The sequence below is a fragment of the Terrapene carolina genome, unplaced genomic scaffold (genome assembly GCF_002925995.2).
Source record: "Terrapene carolina triunguis isolate 2854851 unplaced genomic scaffold, T_m_triunguis-2.0 Scaffold97, whole genome shotgun sequence".
NCBI classification, from domain to species: Eukaryota; Metazoa; Chordata; order Testudines; family Emydidae; genus Terrapene; species Terrapene triunguis.
In genome coordinates this window covers 8584964-8601980 of record NW_020664448.1, presented here as the reverse complement: position 1 = coordinate 8601980, position 17017 = coordinate 8584964, and the positions used below count along the sequence as shown (strand labels likewise).

Here is a 17017-nt window from a genome sequence, read left to right as displayed (position 1 = left end):
ACCTCTGTCTAGGATCCACAAATGGGATAGGGCTGGCAGAACATTCCTGTAGGCCCCTCAATGTGGCCCAGATGGTTTCCCTTCACCACCTAGTGGTGCAGGATCCCCAGAAGTGGGAAGAACTCTTGTTCGGTGTCAGAGTGCCACAGTGAGTAGTAGAAGGTCGAGAGGAAAGATGGTCTGTCGGTGGTTAAGATTCTGCTCTGGAACTGAGGCAATCTGGGTTCTATGTCTGTCTGTCTACCACAGACTTGCAGCAAGTCACTGAACCTCTGTGTCTCACTACCTGCACGTACAGATGGAGAATGACTCTGGCTCTGCCTCCTGGGCTGCTGAAGATCAGACTGTGAATGGGTGTGAGGTCCTCACCTTGTACATCCCGGAGCACAACTGAAAAGTTTTTTTTAAAGTGGATTTGTTTGGGGATATTACAGAGCCTTGGTATGTGTCCACTAATGGCTTTTCTTTTTTGGCTTTCGGAAACACTGCAGTGCCAATACGGTCAGCTCCTAAGAGGGAGGAAGCACCTCCTGCTAACTGAGTGACCCTTCTCGCCAATTACAGAGAAACAGCGAGGGGCTTCAAAGTCTTTGGGTAGGAGATGAGTGGCTACAACGTGGGAGCCATGAGGTAGGGTGGAGAAATGGGGGAGAGATTTTCAGAGCTCCAGAGGGCAGATGGACTTTCCATGCTGAAAATAAAGGAAAGCTGCTGTTCAGGCAGATTTGGAACAGGAATAGATCTGCATTTACACACTGCTTTCAAGTAGCTCTCAGTGGCTGAGTTTTCTTTTGCAGATTGAAAAATCTAAGGCTCAGAGACAGTGGATGCCTTGGAGCCCATTCCACTAGCCCCTGAAATAATGAAAAGTCTCCTACTGACGCCCCTGACTGGGTACTGGATATGGTTCCTGGTGCCAAGACAGGTGCATTAGAAATATCATAATGACCTCCCTCAAAGACAAAGCTAAATGGGTAGCAGAGATGGAACTGAATGCAGGTCATCTGATGCCTAGTTCCAGTCACAGGACCTAATGTTTTAGAATGGAATTTCTTCCCTCCTGTGACTTATTTCCTAACAGGTCCTAAAACAGCAAAGTCAGCCTTCCACAAAAGGATTTCACTGAAAGCAGAATCCAGGGCCTGTGTTTTGAACAAAGCAGGAGAATGGTGCATTCCTAGGGCTCTCTCTCTGGGGAGGACACAATTATTGGCTAGACAGGCCTTTGCTTGAATAGGCTTGAAAAGTAAGGTTGCATAGCCTATTAATGTTAAACGTTTATTTCACTTTTTTTAGCTTAGTCATTTCATCCACAATAAAATAATGTGACAGCAGGGTTCTGTGTTCCCCAACCTCGGTGCAGGACAAAAGGCTTTGCAGCTAGGCATAATTCATCTTGAACGAGACAGATGCTGAGAGACATATGAATAATTAAACTTTTAAAAAACGTCCCTTTTCTTTCTCCGGTAATGCTGGCACTCTTCCAAAAATTAAACAAAATGAGGTAGAGTCATGTTTCAAGATGAGGCTTTTTTCCAAAAGCCACATACTTAGAAATAGTATTTTTCTGTAAACAGTTCAGGAGACCAGCTAACTGCCTCATCCAGTCCACCCACTAAATAAGTTGCACATGAATGGCTCTTCTGGGTTTCTGAGCAGGCACAAGTTCCAGTGACCGCATCTTTTAGAAGCAAGGCCGTAGCAGCATTTGCAGGTAGAGGAGTTGTTGGAATTTCAGCTCTATTCATAGGATTTAATTTTCTGCTTCTTAAACATGTATCAGTTCTTGACTTTCCACTGTTGGCTTTGTTTTCAGAAATAGTTTTTTTGTCAATGGGTTTGCAGATAGCTGGGCTCCTGGCTTGCAATCCAACTGTTTTTAAATTAGAAAATGCAACTGGCTGTAACAATTTTGTTGCTGATGGAGGGATCCATTCTTTAGAATCCTTCTCTGGCACCTCACTGTTGATAAACGACTCTTGTGAAACAGACTTATTGATGGCTGTGTTACTTGATCTTTTGTGTTTCAGGAACTTGCTGGTAAGCTGTCTTAATAAAGTATTTTTAAAAGAAGGCCTAGACTGTTTACATTTGCAGTGGATTTTAGTAGGACTTTTAGATGTCAATTTAGGGAGAACTGATTCTCTCCCCCTCTGGGATCTGAATTTTTGAAGAGGTCTTGCAACAGGAGTTGACTGTGAATAAGGAACAAAGTTCTGGGTATCTACCAGATCAAGTTCTGAATCATAAAGTGAGTAACTTATGGGTGTACTGTGTTTACCAAAAGGAGGTGGTAAACTAAGTGAGGATCTGCACTCAGAAGAGCTGCAGCCAACATCTAATGGACTACACACTAATTCAGATGCTGTGTACTTTTCAGCCAAAACATCTTCCTGTGCTGAAGAGTTGTGAGACTTATTTGAAAATTCGACCATGATTTCTATCTCTCTGGCACTAGCATCAAAGAGGTCAGCAGAAGCATTGTAGCTGCTTTTGGAGTGATTGGAGTTGTTCTGTAGCACGTCATTCTGGTTTATAGCTCTAACAGTATTTTCTTGCAATTCAGTTAATGGTTCTAATTCTCTCTTACACATATTTTTAGCTTTGTAGGGAGCTGCTGAATCACAGCCCAGTTCCTGAGAGCTTGTAAGATCTGTTCTTAGGTTTGGTGAATAACTACAATTTTCTTTATTTTCCCAATCGGCTACACAGCCATCATACAGAGAATGTAAACGGGCAGGTTTCTCTCTCTTTTGTAAATACGAGATTTCTGCATCTTTCATAGTACATTGAAGGCTGGTGAAAGAATGGGCATTGTTTGAAATATTAACATTTGCTTTCTCAGATTGTAGAAAACTGCCCGCTAGCAGAGGTGGGTCAGGTATAAAGTCAGACTCTCTGCCTCCCTTAGTACTTGTAGATAAAATGCTGTACAAAGGCTCACATTGTGATACTTGGCCATTTATGGGAGTGAGGTTTGATTGATGGCAGGAGAGAATATGCTCTTTGCAAGTATTCACATTCTCTGCTAGTTGTGGGGACCTCCCTGTTGTGGTGGTTGATTTGCAGGCAGTATGTACAATGCCTTGCCTACAAGATGTTTTGCTATGATTTTCATCCAACTCACTTCTTTCACGAAGGGAACATTTATGAGCATTGAGACCTACTGGGGATATGGTGCTCTTGTTGTTTTCAATTCTGGCTATGAAATCATTTAGACTTTCAGAGAACGGCAGCTCGTCCCAAATCATAGGGTCATCCTGAGATGTTCCAGCTGCACTTCCATGATTAGGAGACACTGCTGAGGAGCAAAATGAATCATCTTTTCTCTGGCAAAGCAAGGAGTTCCAAGATTTTTCTTGAAAGTAATCATGTCTGCTGATAATCTCTAGGCAGGAGTATTTTACCCCCAAATCCAATGGGCTTTGTAACAACCTGGAGCTGTTCCTGTCAGGTGACCATTCTCTCTTTAAAGAAGAGAAGCTCTCTAGTTTTTCAGTCACAGTGATTGTGTTTGACCTACTGGATAGTGAACTAAATTCATTATCTTCCTGTTCATTTCTCTCATTCATAGAGTTACAGAGCTGCAAATCTTGAATGGTTTGGTTGCTGGGACTTAAGCTGCATAGTTCTGCAGAGAAACCCCTCTCCTGTAGTTTACACTGTTCACCAGCAGCCTTGCCCAGTTCTAAAGATGAAAAATCTTCTGTTGTTACCCAATCAATAGATGAAGAAGTCAGGCCAAAGGACTGCTGCCAGGGTCCTGAAAAACTCTCTCGGCCACTTGACTGAACAAAACATGAGTTGCTGCCAGAGCTACACAAGCTGCTGAGCTCACTGCTAGGCTGATCTATTGCAATGAAAGGACAATCGGGTCGCTGTGAGCTACTGCGACTGCTCCTGAAATTAGCAAATTGCAGGAGCCGATGGAAGTAGCTGATAACAGTAAAGCCGGCAACAGCAGTGTTTGGCAGGAAGATCTGGCAGGCTGTAAGATCTCTTGTAAGTCTATTAATTCTGGAGCAGTTTGGCAAAATGCTGTCAGAAACAGAGTGCCCTCCATCATGGTTTTCAGAACTCTGCAAAAAGAATTCATTAAGTTTATTAGTGTAATGATTTGCCTGGATAGAGAGGAAAATTTTATGGGGACTGTCAAGGCTGCTTCCCCACTTTGAACTTTAGGGTACAAATGTGGGGGCCTGCATGAAAACTTCTAAGCTTTACTACCAGCTTAGATCTGGTCCGCTGCCACCACTCCCAAAGTGCTAATTCCCTTCCCTGGGTAGCCTTGAGAGACTCTTCACCAATTCCCTGGTGAATACAGATCCAAACCCCTTGGATCTTAAAACAAGGAGAAATTAGCCATCCCCCTCCTTTCTCCCACCAACTCCTGGTGGATCAAGATCCAACCCCCTTGGATCTTAAAAACAAGGAAAAATCAATCAGATTCTAAAAAAGAAGGTTTTTAATTAAAGAAAAAGGTAAAAATCCTCTCTGTAAAATCAGTATGGAAAATAACTTTACAGGGTAATCAAACTTAAAGAGCCCAGAGGAATCCCCTCTAGCCTTAGGTTCAAGTTACAGCAAACAGAGATGAACACTCTAGCAAAAAGGTACATTTACAAGTTGAGAAAACAAAGGTAAAAACTAACACGCCTTGCCTGGCTGTTTACTTACAAGTTTGAAATATGAGAGACTTGTTCAGAAAGATTTGGAGAGCCTGGATTGATGTCTGGTCCCTCTCAGTCCCAAGAGCGAACCACCCCCAAAACAAAGAGCACAAACAAAAGCCTTCCCCCCACCAAGATTTGAAAGTATCTTGTCCCCTTATTGGTCCTTTGGGTCAGATGTCAGCCAGGTTACCTGAGCTTCTTAACCCTTTACAGGTAAAAAGATTTTGGAGTCTCTGGCCAGGAGGGATTTTATAGTACTGTACACAGGAGGGCTGTTACCCTTCCCTTTATAGTTATGACAGGGACGGAGAGCAAGAAAGGTCCAAACAAGTCCAGTCCACAGTTCATTTTAAAGATCTTCTCTTTTCATCAGGGTCTTTGGGAAAGAGAGAAAAACCTGCTGTCTCACAGCAGCACACCCTAGCAAATGAGTGCTACTGAAGACTATAAAGGACATCCCACCCAGAAAGCCTTTGTGGCAATGATACAAAGAATTTTCAGAGTGCTTAGTGAAAACTCAGTAGAAATTCTGAGGGGAAAAGACAACACTCGGGCAGAAGAAAAACTACTTCACTAGAGAAGGCCACCTTGTGAGGAGAGACGTACTGCATAACTGACTAGGTGGCCACTAGACAGCAGATACCTTCCTTTGAACTATGACATACTGAGCAATGTTCAAAGCTGGGCATCCTGATACCTAGGGGCATGGATGGGAGAGGAATATTACCTGGACCCCCTCAGTTAGGTCTAGATAGTGCTGGAGCTGAATGGCCAGATTATCAGAGGCGCCTCACCTGGAACTTTATTTGCATCCCCGTTTATCACTCACTGGATGGAAACTGCAGGTTGAAATTTAGAGGCATTCTTGGAAAAAGAAAGGCATAAAGCATGTAGCTCATGGAGTGATTAAAACACCTGTAGTGTCTAGAGGAAATGCCACAGCTGAGCAACTGCCCAAATTATAGCTACCTGCAAGTACTTTGTGTCAGAAAACCCAGACTCTGCAGCTCTGCGTGTGGTGTTTAAGACCACAATTGAGAGGGAGGAGATATAGTTTAGAAGAAAGTAGTGTGTACTGGTGGAAGGTACAGACTGCAGAATGATTCACAGATTCCAAGGCCAGAAGGGACCATTATGATCATCTAGTCTGACCTCCTCAATAGCACAGGTCTGAGAACTTCCTCAAAATAATTCCTAGAGCAGGTATTTTAGAAAAACATCTAATCTTGGATGGTCAGTGATGGAGAATCCACCATGACTCTTGGTAAGTTGTTCCAATGGTTAATTACCCTCACTGTTAAAAATACATGCCTATTTCCAGTCCGAATTTGTGCTGCTTGGTAGATTGAAGAGTCCATTATTAAATGTTTGTTCCCCATGTAGATACTTATAGGCTAGGGTAATCCCTTTGTATTTGAGTCTTAGTTTTAACACTGCAGAGTTTAATACTGGTGTTTTGAGCTGGGAGCGTGTATAGTTGTGTACAGGTGTACACAACTATACCCAGTCAGACACTCAAACATTTGAGTAATCCTTACAATGTGAGTAGCCTCATTCCCATCAAAAGGACTGTTCAGGTGCATAAAGAGTACTCACATATATAAGGGCAGGAGAACTGGAACCTTAGTGAATAGCTACTCTCACATAAAGCTGCTCTCCCAACTTCCAGTATTCAGATACCAGGGAGATAGGTGCACTAGAAATACACAGATCATAGAATTCCCATCACATCTGTGGGAGTGGGAGCTAACCAGTATCTCTCAGGATTTAGTCCAGACATTTCAGTCTAGATTAACAAAACCTGAGATTACAAAGATATAAAATGTTTAAAATGAAAGTTTAAAATAAAAATATAACCAACACCTCGGAGGTTTCTATTGAGCTATCAGTTTCTAGTAGTGTCTTCGGATCTGTGGAGATCTTTAACACTCAAATGCATAAAGGTCTGTGAGTGCAGGTGCTAAACTGTAGCAATTATAGTAATATGTTTAACACTTTTCATCTTGCAGTGTCCGAATATTAAACAAAAAACAAAACAAAACCCCAAACAAACACACGAGACATTTGGAGGGAGAGAGAGAAAGTTACACTATAGTCCAGGGGTTAGGGCACCCATTTGGGAGGTGGGAGACCTCAAGTCCAGTCTCCTGGCTCCAATGACTAAAATATTTATTCAAAGTGGACTAGCTTCATCAGGAGAGACTGAGATATATATCTCATGGCCAAGTGGTTAGAGCACTCTCCTGAGAGGTGTGGGAGACCTCTGTTCAAATCCTCTCTCCCCATTAGGCAGGAAGGGAATTGAACCTGGGTCTCCTACATCCTGGGTGAGTGCTCTAGCCACTAGACTAAGAGTTACAATGGTAGGTACCTCCCGGCAAGTTTTGAATGGGGCCCGATTCAGTAGGCTTGCTCTGAGCATGCCAATTGGAGCAGACCCCACAGGCGAGATAGTTCTCCCAGTTCGTGGATTGTACTGGGGCTTAGGCAAGAGATAGACATCTGAATGCCTAGAGGGAGGCAACAATGCATGTGGCCAGAGGCAGAAATTTAGGTGTCAAGGGAACCTTACCCTGAAAATTTAGGTGCCAAGTGGCCTAAGGTCCTACAGATAACAGCTGAGTGGGGGTTTTGTGGATGGCAGTGGTGCCTAATGTAGATGCCTAAATCTGGGGTTTAGGCTGCTAAGTACCTTTGCGGATCTGGGCCTTACTCAATTACATGGGAAGTTAGTAGCAGAACTGAGAGTGGCACACAGGTCTGATTCCTCATCTTGTGGCCTAGCCCCACTGCCTTCTTTGCTGGATATTTCAGTCCCCAGAAGACATCATACACGCTGCTCTGTTACTGTCAGTGTGGGAACATGATACATTAGACTCTCAAGACTGCTTAGTAACATTTGCATGATTCAACTGGAAGCTAATGGATCAAATGTGGAAAGTTACCTTCACTCCAAATATAAATCTTCTCCCAATGAAACAAGTTTTGACTGCTTGAATTAACACACGTGGAGATGCATCTCTGTCCAGCTCTCCTGATACTTGGTTAAAATCTTTAATATACCTTGAATGAAGAAAGTTAAATGTTAAGTATTTACATGGGGCAGAGAAAGCTTTACGTAGTATTTAAATTGTAATGACTAGGGCACCCACACTAAAGATGGGGTATTGGGTTAGGTTTTTGAGCTACACATAGAATGAAAAGATGAAATCAGAGTAGGAAGTTAGCAGTGACAGAGCAGTGATCTGCAGAGAATCAACTTAACTATCTGTCATTTCCAGATTATTCAGAAGAGAAGTAAGGACACACATACTACTGGAAAAAAAAATATCAAGTAGGGAAATAATGGAGTAAGCAGAATCAGACAACTACATAATTTGCTTTAGGACTGGCCTGTACACAATTTTTATAGTAGTATAAGTATTTCTGTTAAGGGTGTGTTTTTATTGATAGTTAGACCGGTACCACCCACGGTGTGGATGCAGTTATACTGGTATAAAGGTGACATACCAGAGTAACTTGTTCCCCTTCTGGTACGGGAATAGCTATACTGGTATTAAGCACACTTATAACAATATAACTTTGTCCACACTAAGAGGGGGTGAGAGTTCTGCCATTTCAGGTATAACAATATAGTAAAAGCAGTACAATGTTCTATTGTAGACAAGGCCAAAAATTAAAGCTAGCACCAAGCTTGAAGTATAGCAATAAATTCACACCACACCGGGTGGATTTTTTTAAAAACAAAGTATTAATGATACATTCTTCTGCTACAAAGTAATAAAAATGTACAGAAGCATGTGTGCACACAGACTGAGCCCTGGTCGGTATAACTATGTTGCTCAGGGTGTGGAAAATCCACACCCCTAAGTGATATAGTTATACCAACTTAACCCCTAGTTTAGACATTGCTATGTTGCTGGGAGCGCTTCTCCTGTCAACATAACCATCGCCTCTCGGGGAGGTGGAGTACCTACGCCAGTAGTTCTCAAACTTTTGTACTGGTGACCCCTTTCACATAACAAGCCTCTGAGAGCAACCCCCCCTTTATACATTAAAAACACTTTTTTACATATTTAACACCATTATAAATGCTGGATGCAAAGCGGGATTTGGGGGTGGAGGCTGACAGCTCACGACCCCCCCATGTAATAACGTTGTGACCCCCTGGGGGTCCCAACCCCCAGTTTGAGAACCCCTGACCTACACCAATGGGAGAAGTTCTCCCATTGGCGTAATAAGTGCCATTGCGGCACTGTGAGCGTAGACAAGCCCTGAGACACTATACACTCTCTATTCATATCATCTACTGCTGATAAAGGAACTAGAAAACATGGAATTGAAGCATGAGAATGTCGGTTGGTAAGAAGATGGTACCACATATTACTTTAATGATGGTGCCTGCCTGATGGACAGGTTATTCCTGGTGGAATTCTGTGCCGAAAAATTAAAAATGCGGCGCACAATATTTTAAAATATGCTGAATTTTATTTGTCAAAACACCTTAATATAATCACACCAGTTTCAATTATTTTTGTTCATTTATTTCAAAATATCTGTCAGAAAGTATGTCTGTAACAATACAGACAACAAAAAAGATTCAGGAAATGTTTGACAAATAGATTCCTTACTAGGCATATTAATACAGAACTCTGAGTAATAATTCATTTAAAACTACAGTACAGAACCATTTCCCCCACACCCCTCAGAAACAGTGCAAAGGTTTGGGGGAGTCAGAGGTAACGGAAGAGCTGCAGGAGAGGGAAGTAAATTGCTGGGAAGAAGCCTGGGTGTGAACTTGGAGGGTTGTTGGATATGGGTGGGAAAAGTATGGAACAGTTTTTTTGGGGGGTGGGGAGGGATTGTTAGGGAGCTTCCCCCATGCAGACCCTGGCTGACCCCTAGCCTCTCCCATTCAATCAGGCACATCTGCCCCGCCCCCATGTGTCTGTGCGCCCTCACCCAGCCACTCCCCTGTCCCCATGTGTGCCTACACCTCCCTCCCCGCTATGGCCCTGTGCCTCCACTCCCATTCAGCCCCTGCCCCAGTCTGTCCTCCCCCTCTAGCCCTTATGAGCCCGTCTGACTCCCCCCCAGCACCCCATGCTGTCTGTCTTCCCATAGCCCGTTCCCTGACCTGGCCTGACAAACTCTGCGAAGAAGGCAGCTCTCTCTCTTCCCTTGCTGGCCATGAGCTGTAGCTTTGTTCTATCACCACAGCACTATCTGGCGGGCAAAAGGTGGAATTGCAGAAGTTATTTTCTGCTGGGAGCTGCTGCTGTTCTTGCGCCACAGCGCCCTCTCGTGGGCAAAAGGTGGAACGGCAGCAACATTTTGGCAGAACCTTTTTTCTGCGCAAAAAATTAGAAATCTGTGGGGCTTGTTAATTATGCGTACACACAGTAGTGCACAATTCCCCCAGGAGTAACAGGTGCCAGACTGGGATAAAAAGCAAGAATATTTTCCTAACCATTCAGAATGTAAGACAAAGCAACCTGCTTTGTCTAGCCACCACAACTTGTGTGTGAAATTTGAGAGAGGGAGAGGTCACATGATGGTCTTGAAGCTGATGAACAAGCTGTAAGTATATTATTAGAGAGTTAGCAAAGGATAATACAAATCAGATGGGTGGGAACGTATTCCCTACCTACGGAAGCTATTAAGGTGGTGTTTTCAGAAATGCTTGGCTTAGGTCCAACTCTGCGCCTACTGATCACATGCATAAAATTCTCATTGAAGTAAAATCCCACTATAAGATTTTTGTAGTCAGGATTTTTTATGGCCAAAGGGTGAAGCTTGTAGGGCTGGTGGTTGAGTTCTCAGTAGCAAGCCTGGGAATTCACTCCTTGCTAAATGCAAACCTGGCCACTTCAGTGAAGAGCTACAAGACATTTTCTACCTCCATGTCCAAAACACAAGGTAGTGCAAGAGAGATATGCCCCCAATGAGGCATCTAAATGATGCAGAAAAGTGTGTCTAAATCTGAAGAAAGCTATGTTATTTAGCAACTTGCCATCAGTCCAGGAATGATAACTAATGACAAAGGGACGTAAGGGTCCAAACTCCAAACGCAACGTGAACCTCACAAAGGGCAGATAATACCTACCTTTGATAGAGATTCTTCAGGTCTCTCTCCTACACTTTGGCAACACTTGTACAGCTGTCATACCAATAAACTGTTAGTGAAATTGTGAGGTGCACCTCTTTGACAAGATCTTCTCAAATGTTAACACCTGGTTTCCTAGTAGATGGATTAAGTTGCAGGCAGTAGGATTCATGGGATTTGGTCTCTTCGGAAGATCTTTAATGTCTTAACTTAAGTCTTTTAAAGTGTCCAGATAATATGGTGATAGGTGCCAAATAAATGCTTGTAACAAGTGGATATTTTCCTGAGTTCTCCTTTACAAATAAATCACCATCTACCCAGATCTATTTTTTAATAGCTTACTGAGAAATACCGCTCAGATACCAAGTTGGCAAACAGTTCTAAGAAAATATTTAGAGCCATGAATGTAGCCATACCCCCTCTATCCCCACGCACCCCTCTCCACATTCTGCTAGGCTGAGGTTGGGGAGGCAGCTATATAATTAAAAAAAAAAGAAAGTCATCCTTTACCTCTGCAGACTTCCTGCTGTGACCCCAAAGAATGGCTCTAAAGAGCTTCCAAACACGGTAATGTCAAATAAATCACTAGTGCCAGCAACTTTTAGGGACAGCTTATACCTGTAGTTTGCATCCTTAGCTTCACCCGTGCAGCCACATTTTAGACAGTTAAACCTGGTAAGACAGTAAGAAAAATGAGCACACATTGTTAATTGATGGTGTAGTAAGAATTTCTATCCATCAATAAATACTACCAGCATCATACACCTTGTACCAAATCAGAAATTTAGAGGTTTTTTCTTTTTCTTTGTTCTTTATGGCCCCAATCCTGCAATTAGCTCAACAAAAGCAGATTCCTGTGATCATGCAAAGCCCCATGAACTTCAGTGAAGCTCTTTTACACATTTAGATAACATAAGCCTAATATACGCTATGGGGGGGGGGGGTTGGGGTTACTTTAATGTTGTTTTTGGGGGGGTTGAGGGATGACTGACTTCATTTTGAAACTCCTAGCACAGCAGTTTTTGTATTTTGTATTTTATTTACTCTAGTACCTAGAGCTTTGGATAAATCAAAAAGAGATAACAAAACCCCCTCAGACATTAGAAACCTCCAACATCTATCTTCTTTTCAATATCTGACACTATGGAGATATCGAGCTTCATAAAGCTGGATGTCTTGATTTAGCATTTACGGAATTCATTGTTTTCATGTGTTTTGGAGTCTCAGTGTCCAGGGTTTGACAGCACATCAGTCTGGATATTCCACACATTTGTGGGAGTTTCTTGATTTTACAGAACAATGGCACTGTGTGACTGCCAAATGCTGTGGAGTAGGAAAGGGCAAAATTTGGGCACTGTCTGGATATATGGTGAGGAGGAGAAACCACACAGGAGGACCCCATGTTATGAGAGGAAGGATGGGGTTGTCTACAGTCACAGAATGAGGACAGTCAAAAGGGTTCATGAAGTTCAAGAAATCAGCTCAGTTTTAGTCATGTTAAACTGAAGTTAAGACATCTAGGAGAAAGTGTCTATAGATGCATGACTGAGCCCACAGTTCCTACTGGCATAAGAAAGCAGGAACTAGTGAATCTAGACTTCAAGGAACGTATGGAAAAGTAAACGTATTACGTGCTCAGTGCCCCATATTCTGCCTCTTTCAAATCCCCCCAAAACTGTTCATTGCCATAATGCATACAAAAAACTTGACAACAGTTAAGCTGTTATTGTGCTGAGACCACTGTCATTGACGATCATGAGAATTTTCTCATTGTGCTCCCCTTCTGTCTTTTGTCTCACCTACTGTGTCATCTTATAATTACATTTGTAAACTCTTTGGGGCAAGGACTGTTTTTGTATGGGGCCAAGAACAATCGGATCCTGGTCCATGACTAGAGTTCCCAGGCACTAACATAATAGTTTTAAAACAACTTTTTACAGGCCACTTATGTATATAGCACCTAAAGTATGCTAGGTGCTTTCCAAATGAACAATTAGCAATGCCCCAACCTGGACCTACCTATTAGAATCTACTATCAGCTTAGAAAAGCAGTTTTGACAAGAAGGATACACAAAGCTGGAGTTCTGGACAGAAATTACAGAGGCAGTTAACAGTCTTCTCCTGCCATTCATGTGTTCGCAGTGTCACCTGAAAAGAGAGAAACACAGAACGATCTGATGAGATTCTCATTTATGAAATTTTAAACACAAACTTCTTCTTTTTCCTAAAAATAAAACTTTAGCTTTTTAAAAAAAGAGTTGCCTGTATCCCGGTTAACCACAGTATATTATTTACTGCTCCTTGTGAAAAAGATGACAAAGGCTACTTGAAGATGTTTTAAAGAGAAACGTTTAATAGTTTTTCAAATGAGTACTGCAAAATACTGTACTGTTTGAGGTGGCATTATAACTATGCTTCATCCCAGCTTTAAAGCATAATTGTTCTGAACTCTCTTTATTTAAGCTGGAGTCACAATATGGGGTTAAAAACCTGAGACACCTGCATGATGGTGTCGCATTATTGTGTTGAACTTCAACGATCAGGGGACAGGCGGACACTGGGCACTCAAGAGGCACTCAGAAAATCACTAGGTTGTCCTTTCAATTGAGAATGAAGACCATAATTCTGCATTTTGATCCAACAGTGCAGACCAGCAAAGTGCACCACTAACTTCAATGAGGCAGAGGTCTGCCCATGTGGATCTGATACCAGTATGAGGAGCTAAATAGTTTCCTAACTAGTCTTAATTTTCTCTGCAGAATTACCAGTGTACTCTATAGTTTAGGAGTGGGCAAACTTTTTGGCCTGAGGGCCAAATCGGGGAATATAAATTGTACGGCGGGCCATGACTGCTCACAAAATTGGGGTTGGGGTGCGGACTCTGGGATGGGGCTGGGGTTGAGGAGTCTGGGGTGTAGTAGAGTGTTCTGGGCTGGGACCAAGGGGTTTGGAGGGCAGGAAAGGAATCAGGGCTGGGGCAGGGGTGCTGGAAGGGATGCAGGTTCCGGCTGGGGGTGTGGGCTTTGGGGTGAGGCTGGGGATGAGAGGTTTGGGGTGCAGGAGGGTGCTCTGGGCTGGGATCGAGGGGTTTGGAAACCGGGGGTGGGATCAGGGCTGGGGCAGGGGTGTGGGGAGAGGCTCCAAGCGCACTTACCTCAAGCGGCTCCCGGAAGCAGTGGCATGTCCCTTCTCCGGCTCCCACGCGGAGGCATAGCCAGGCAGCTCTGCAAGCTGCCCCATCTGCAGGCACCGCCCCTGCAGCTCCCATTGGAGCGCGTAGGAGCCAGTGCAGGGCCATGCCGCGGCTTCCGGGAGCCGCAGGGTGCGGCCACCGACCCAGCGCCCCGGCCAGAGCGGGGCTGAGCTGTACAGTGCAGCTCGCGGGCGGTAGTTTGCCCACCCCTGCTATGGTTAAATCACAGAAGGCACCTCTGTGATAAATCTATTTTTCAGGGGACTGTAACTCAAATATCTTTCTTTTGAGCAGACATTTGGCACATGCAGTTTCAGTCTTGTGTTTCACCAAAATTAAAAAATGCAGGTCATCGGGTTTGAATACATACATTTTTGCTCGGGCGCACTTTACTCTCAAAGCTGCTGTTTTCTCGAAGGGTCGTTTAGCCATTCATATATGCTTCTTGCTATGCAGGTTTTTTTAAAATATAAGAATCTATACCACAAGACTTCAATTCTGAAACTGCAGAGCACTCAATCATTTTAGTGAGACAGTCTATTTACAGAAATATTTCTTATGTATTTGACAGCAATAGCTCTGTTTCTTTATTTGTGTGGGTCTTTCAAACAGCAATGGAGGAGAGAAAAACATGTTTAGGAATAGGAAAAAGTGATTGTAAAACTAAAGAGTTATCAGAAGGACTCATATAGATGAAGTCCCTCAAACTACTTTTAACATGAAATCAAATCAAGTTCAAAAAACAAGTTGAAGTTTCTCTTTAAAATGTTTCATCATGATAAGCATTTTTAATCCAACAGGGCAACACTTGGAATTTTAATGTTGCTTTTGTAAAGCAACCTCCTCAGTATACTGGCATAGAGAGAAAAAGAGCCCTTTTAATCATATGGTGCCATGAACACCAGCTTTGTACCCAAACAACGGTAAAATTCCAAATTAAAACTTTGTGCCCCCAACTATATTCAAATGTTATCTACCCTAAAATATATTTGAGGATTTTTTTTTTTTTTTTTTTAAAAGAGCTAGCACCTTATACTGTTTACAGTTTTAATTTAAAAACCTAGCTCTTCTAGTTTTCTTCACTGAATTATCAATTTGTCTCAGCTGTGGGTTACTACATAGTAGAAATATCTTCTACTAATCAGTATGAAAGATGTGGTTCCAAAGCTGTCAAATAGAAGTGGAGGACTTTGTTTAAGGGCCTTATTTAAAATGATGTATAGTTCTTCAGATTGTTAAAGTTCGTAGAATGGAGAATAGAGTGTGAATTTCTGAAACTGACAAACTGAAGTGTTCCTATAACTGACATAAGCATTTGTGCATTCAACCATTTAGGTATCCCCAGTGAGCTCCAAAGATGCCATTTTTAAGCAAACAATTGATAATAGCAATGTTTAGGCCCGATTGCTCACAATGAGCAATACCCTTCACACCTTAAATAATCTAATTAAAATCAAAAGGAATATCCAAGGGTATTCTGCTCCACAGAAGGGTAGAACCATCTGGTCTTATGCCTTCAAACCAAGTCACAGACAAGCTACTTTTGAGCAGTGCAAGATGTAGAAATCAAGCTTCTTTAAAGGACTACACAGAGCTTTACAACTGCATCAGGAGAGGCCATAAAACTTCTCTATGCAATTCACTGTCATTGTACCATCCAAACCTATATATCCCTTTTCAAGAGACACTAGCCACACCCCTCCCCCCCAAAACTTACAACTTTGAGAAAATGTTTTTAATAATTTCAATGGGAACTGAATTCCCAGGTCCTACATTATCCACAGCATCAGTCTATAGCTCCTTCTGGTATGCATGTGTGTATGACTTCAAGGGCAGCGTTTGTAGATATAGCTATATTAAAATATTTCAAAAGGATATCTATTTTGTAAATATTTAAGGCAAAGTATCTAAATAATTGATGACATCTCCTCTGGCCTTGGCCAGATCAGGCAGAGCGTATCTACCATTTTGGAAAAGTAAATCAAGCACGGTTGTCATATTCAGGTTACAAGACTTGTTAACTTTGTTTTTGTTATGCACAGACAACATGTCCAGTGCTGTGCAGATATCAAGATGGTCCCAGCCCCAGAGAGTTTAAAGTTTAGAAAACAGACATAGAAAGACAAAATACATTAGGATACCAAATGAGAAGACAGATATTATCCACAGCATTAATGAACTGGAGGAAGATTTGACTGTATACACATTATGTTCCGTAAGTGCTACCAAAACCGCATAACAGTCTTGATTTCAAGAACACACACACACAAGAGAGCAACAGAACCACACAACAGTACCAAGAAAATAAGTTTGGACATGGAATAAATTCGAGAGTTGACAAAGAATGAGTCTGATCTTGTAACTACTCCAAATATGAAATTCAGATAGAAATCAATAGGAGTTTCATGCAGAGAAGTTGGAAGAATTGGCACCATGCAGTCAAAACACCCTGTTACCTATGCACTTTCAGTCAGCTAGGAAATAAACACAAATGCACATTCTGAAATGGAGACAGGGTAAGAGGTGGGGTGTAACATTTGTATTTTACAGGTTTTGTTGTTAACGCCTCAGGTGCAGTTTATATAGAAAAACATACAATCCGTATCAGAGGGGTAGCCGTGTTTGTCGCTTTTTACAGATCCAGACTAAGAGTCCTGTGGCACCTTATAGACTAACAGACGTATTGGAGCATAAGCTTTCGTGGGTGAATACCCACTTTGTCAGACGCATGTAGACTACATGCGCCACTGCGTCTGACGAAGTGGGTATTCACCCATGAAAGCTTATGCTCCAATACGTCTGTTAGTCTATAAGGTGTCACAGGACTCTGTCACTTTATACAATCAGTAGTTCAGTTCCTGCATGGTGGAAATATTAAGGCCACTCAATAATAAGCCTGTGAGAGACAGAGTCAGCTTTAGTTGCTATTACCTGAATATCATTTTTGTCTCAGAATGCTGTGTATCTAAAGGCACAGCCCTGGAGACAGCTGTATCACACAACTCTTTGATTGGTTACCACAGACAGGCTTCAATAAGAATCCCC

At 42.4% G+C, this 17017-nt stretch overlaps 1 protein-coding gene across 5 annotated transcripts in view; it reads right to left on the bottom strand.

Moving 5' to 3' along the window:
- Positions 1-1264: 1264 nt before the first annotated feature.
- The window catches only part of DDIAS (DNA damage induced apoptosis suppressor), a 16999-nt gene continuing 1246 nt past the window's right edge, over positions 1265-17017 (bottom strand). For 4 of the 5 annotated variants that reach the window (XM_024216473.1, XM_024216472.2, XM_024216471.1 and 1 more), the window contains exons 2-5: positions 12799-12927; positions 11290-11451; positions 7619-7736; positions 1265-4079 (exon numbers count right to left, since the gene is read on the bottom strand). In XM_024216473.1, the coding sequence (XP_024072241.1) occupies positions 1551-4079; positions 7619-7736; positions 11290-11451; positions 12799-12911 (2922 nt within the window). In that variant the 5' untranslated portion in view covers positions 12912-12927 and the 3' untranslated portion in view covers positions 1265-1550. The remainder of the gene's footprint in view (positions 4080-7618; positions 7737-11289; positions 11452-12798; positions 12928-17017) is intronic. The other variant, XM_024216476.1, reaches the window with a different exon arrangement.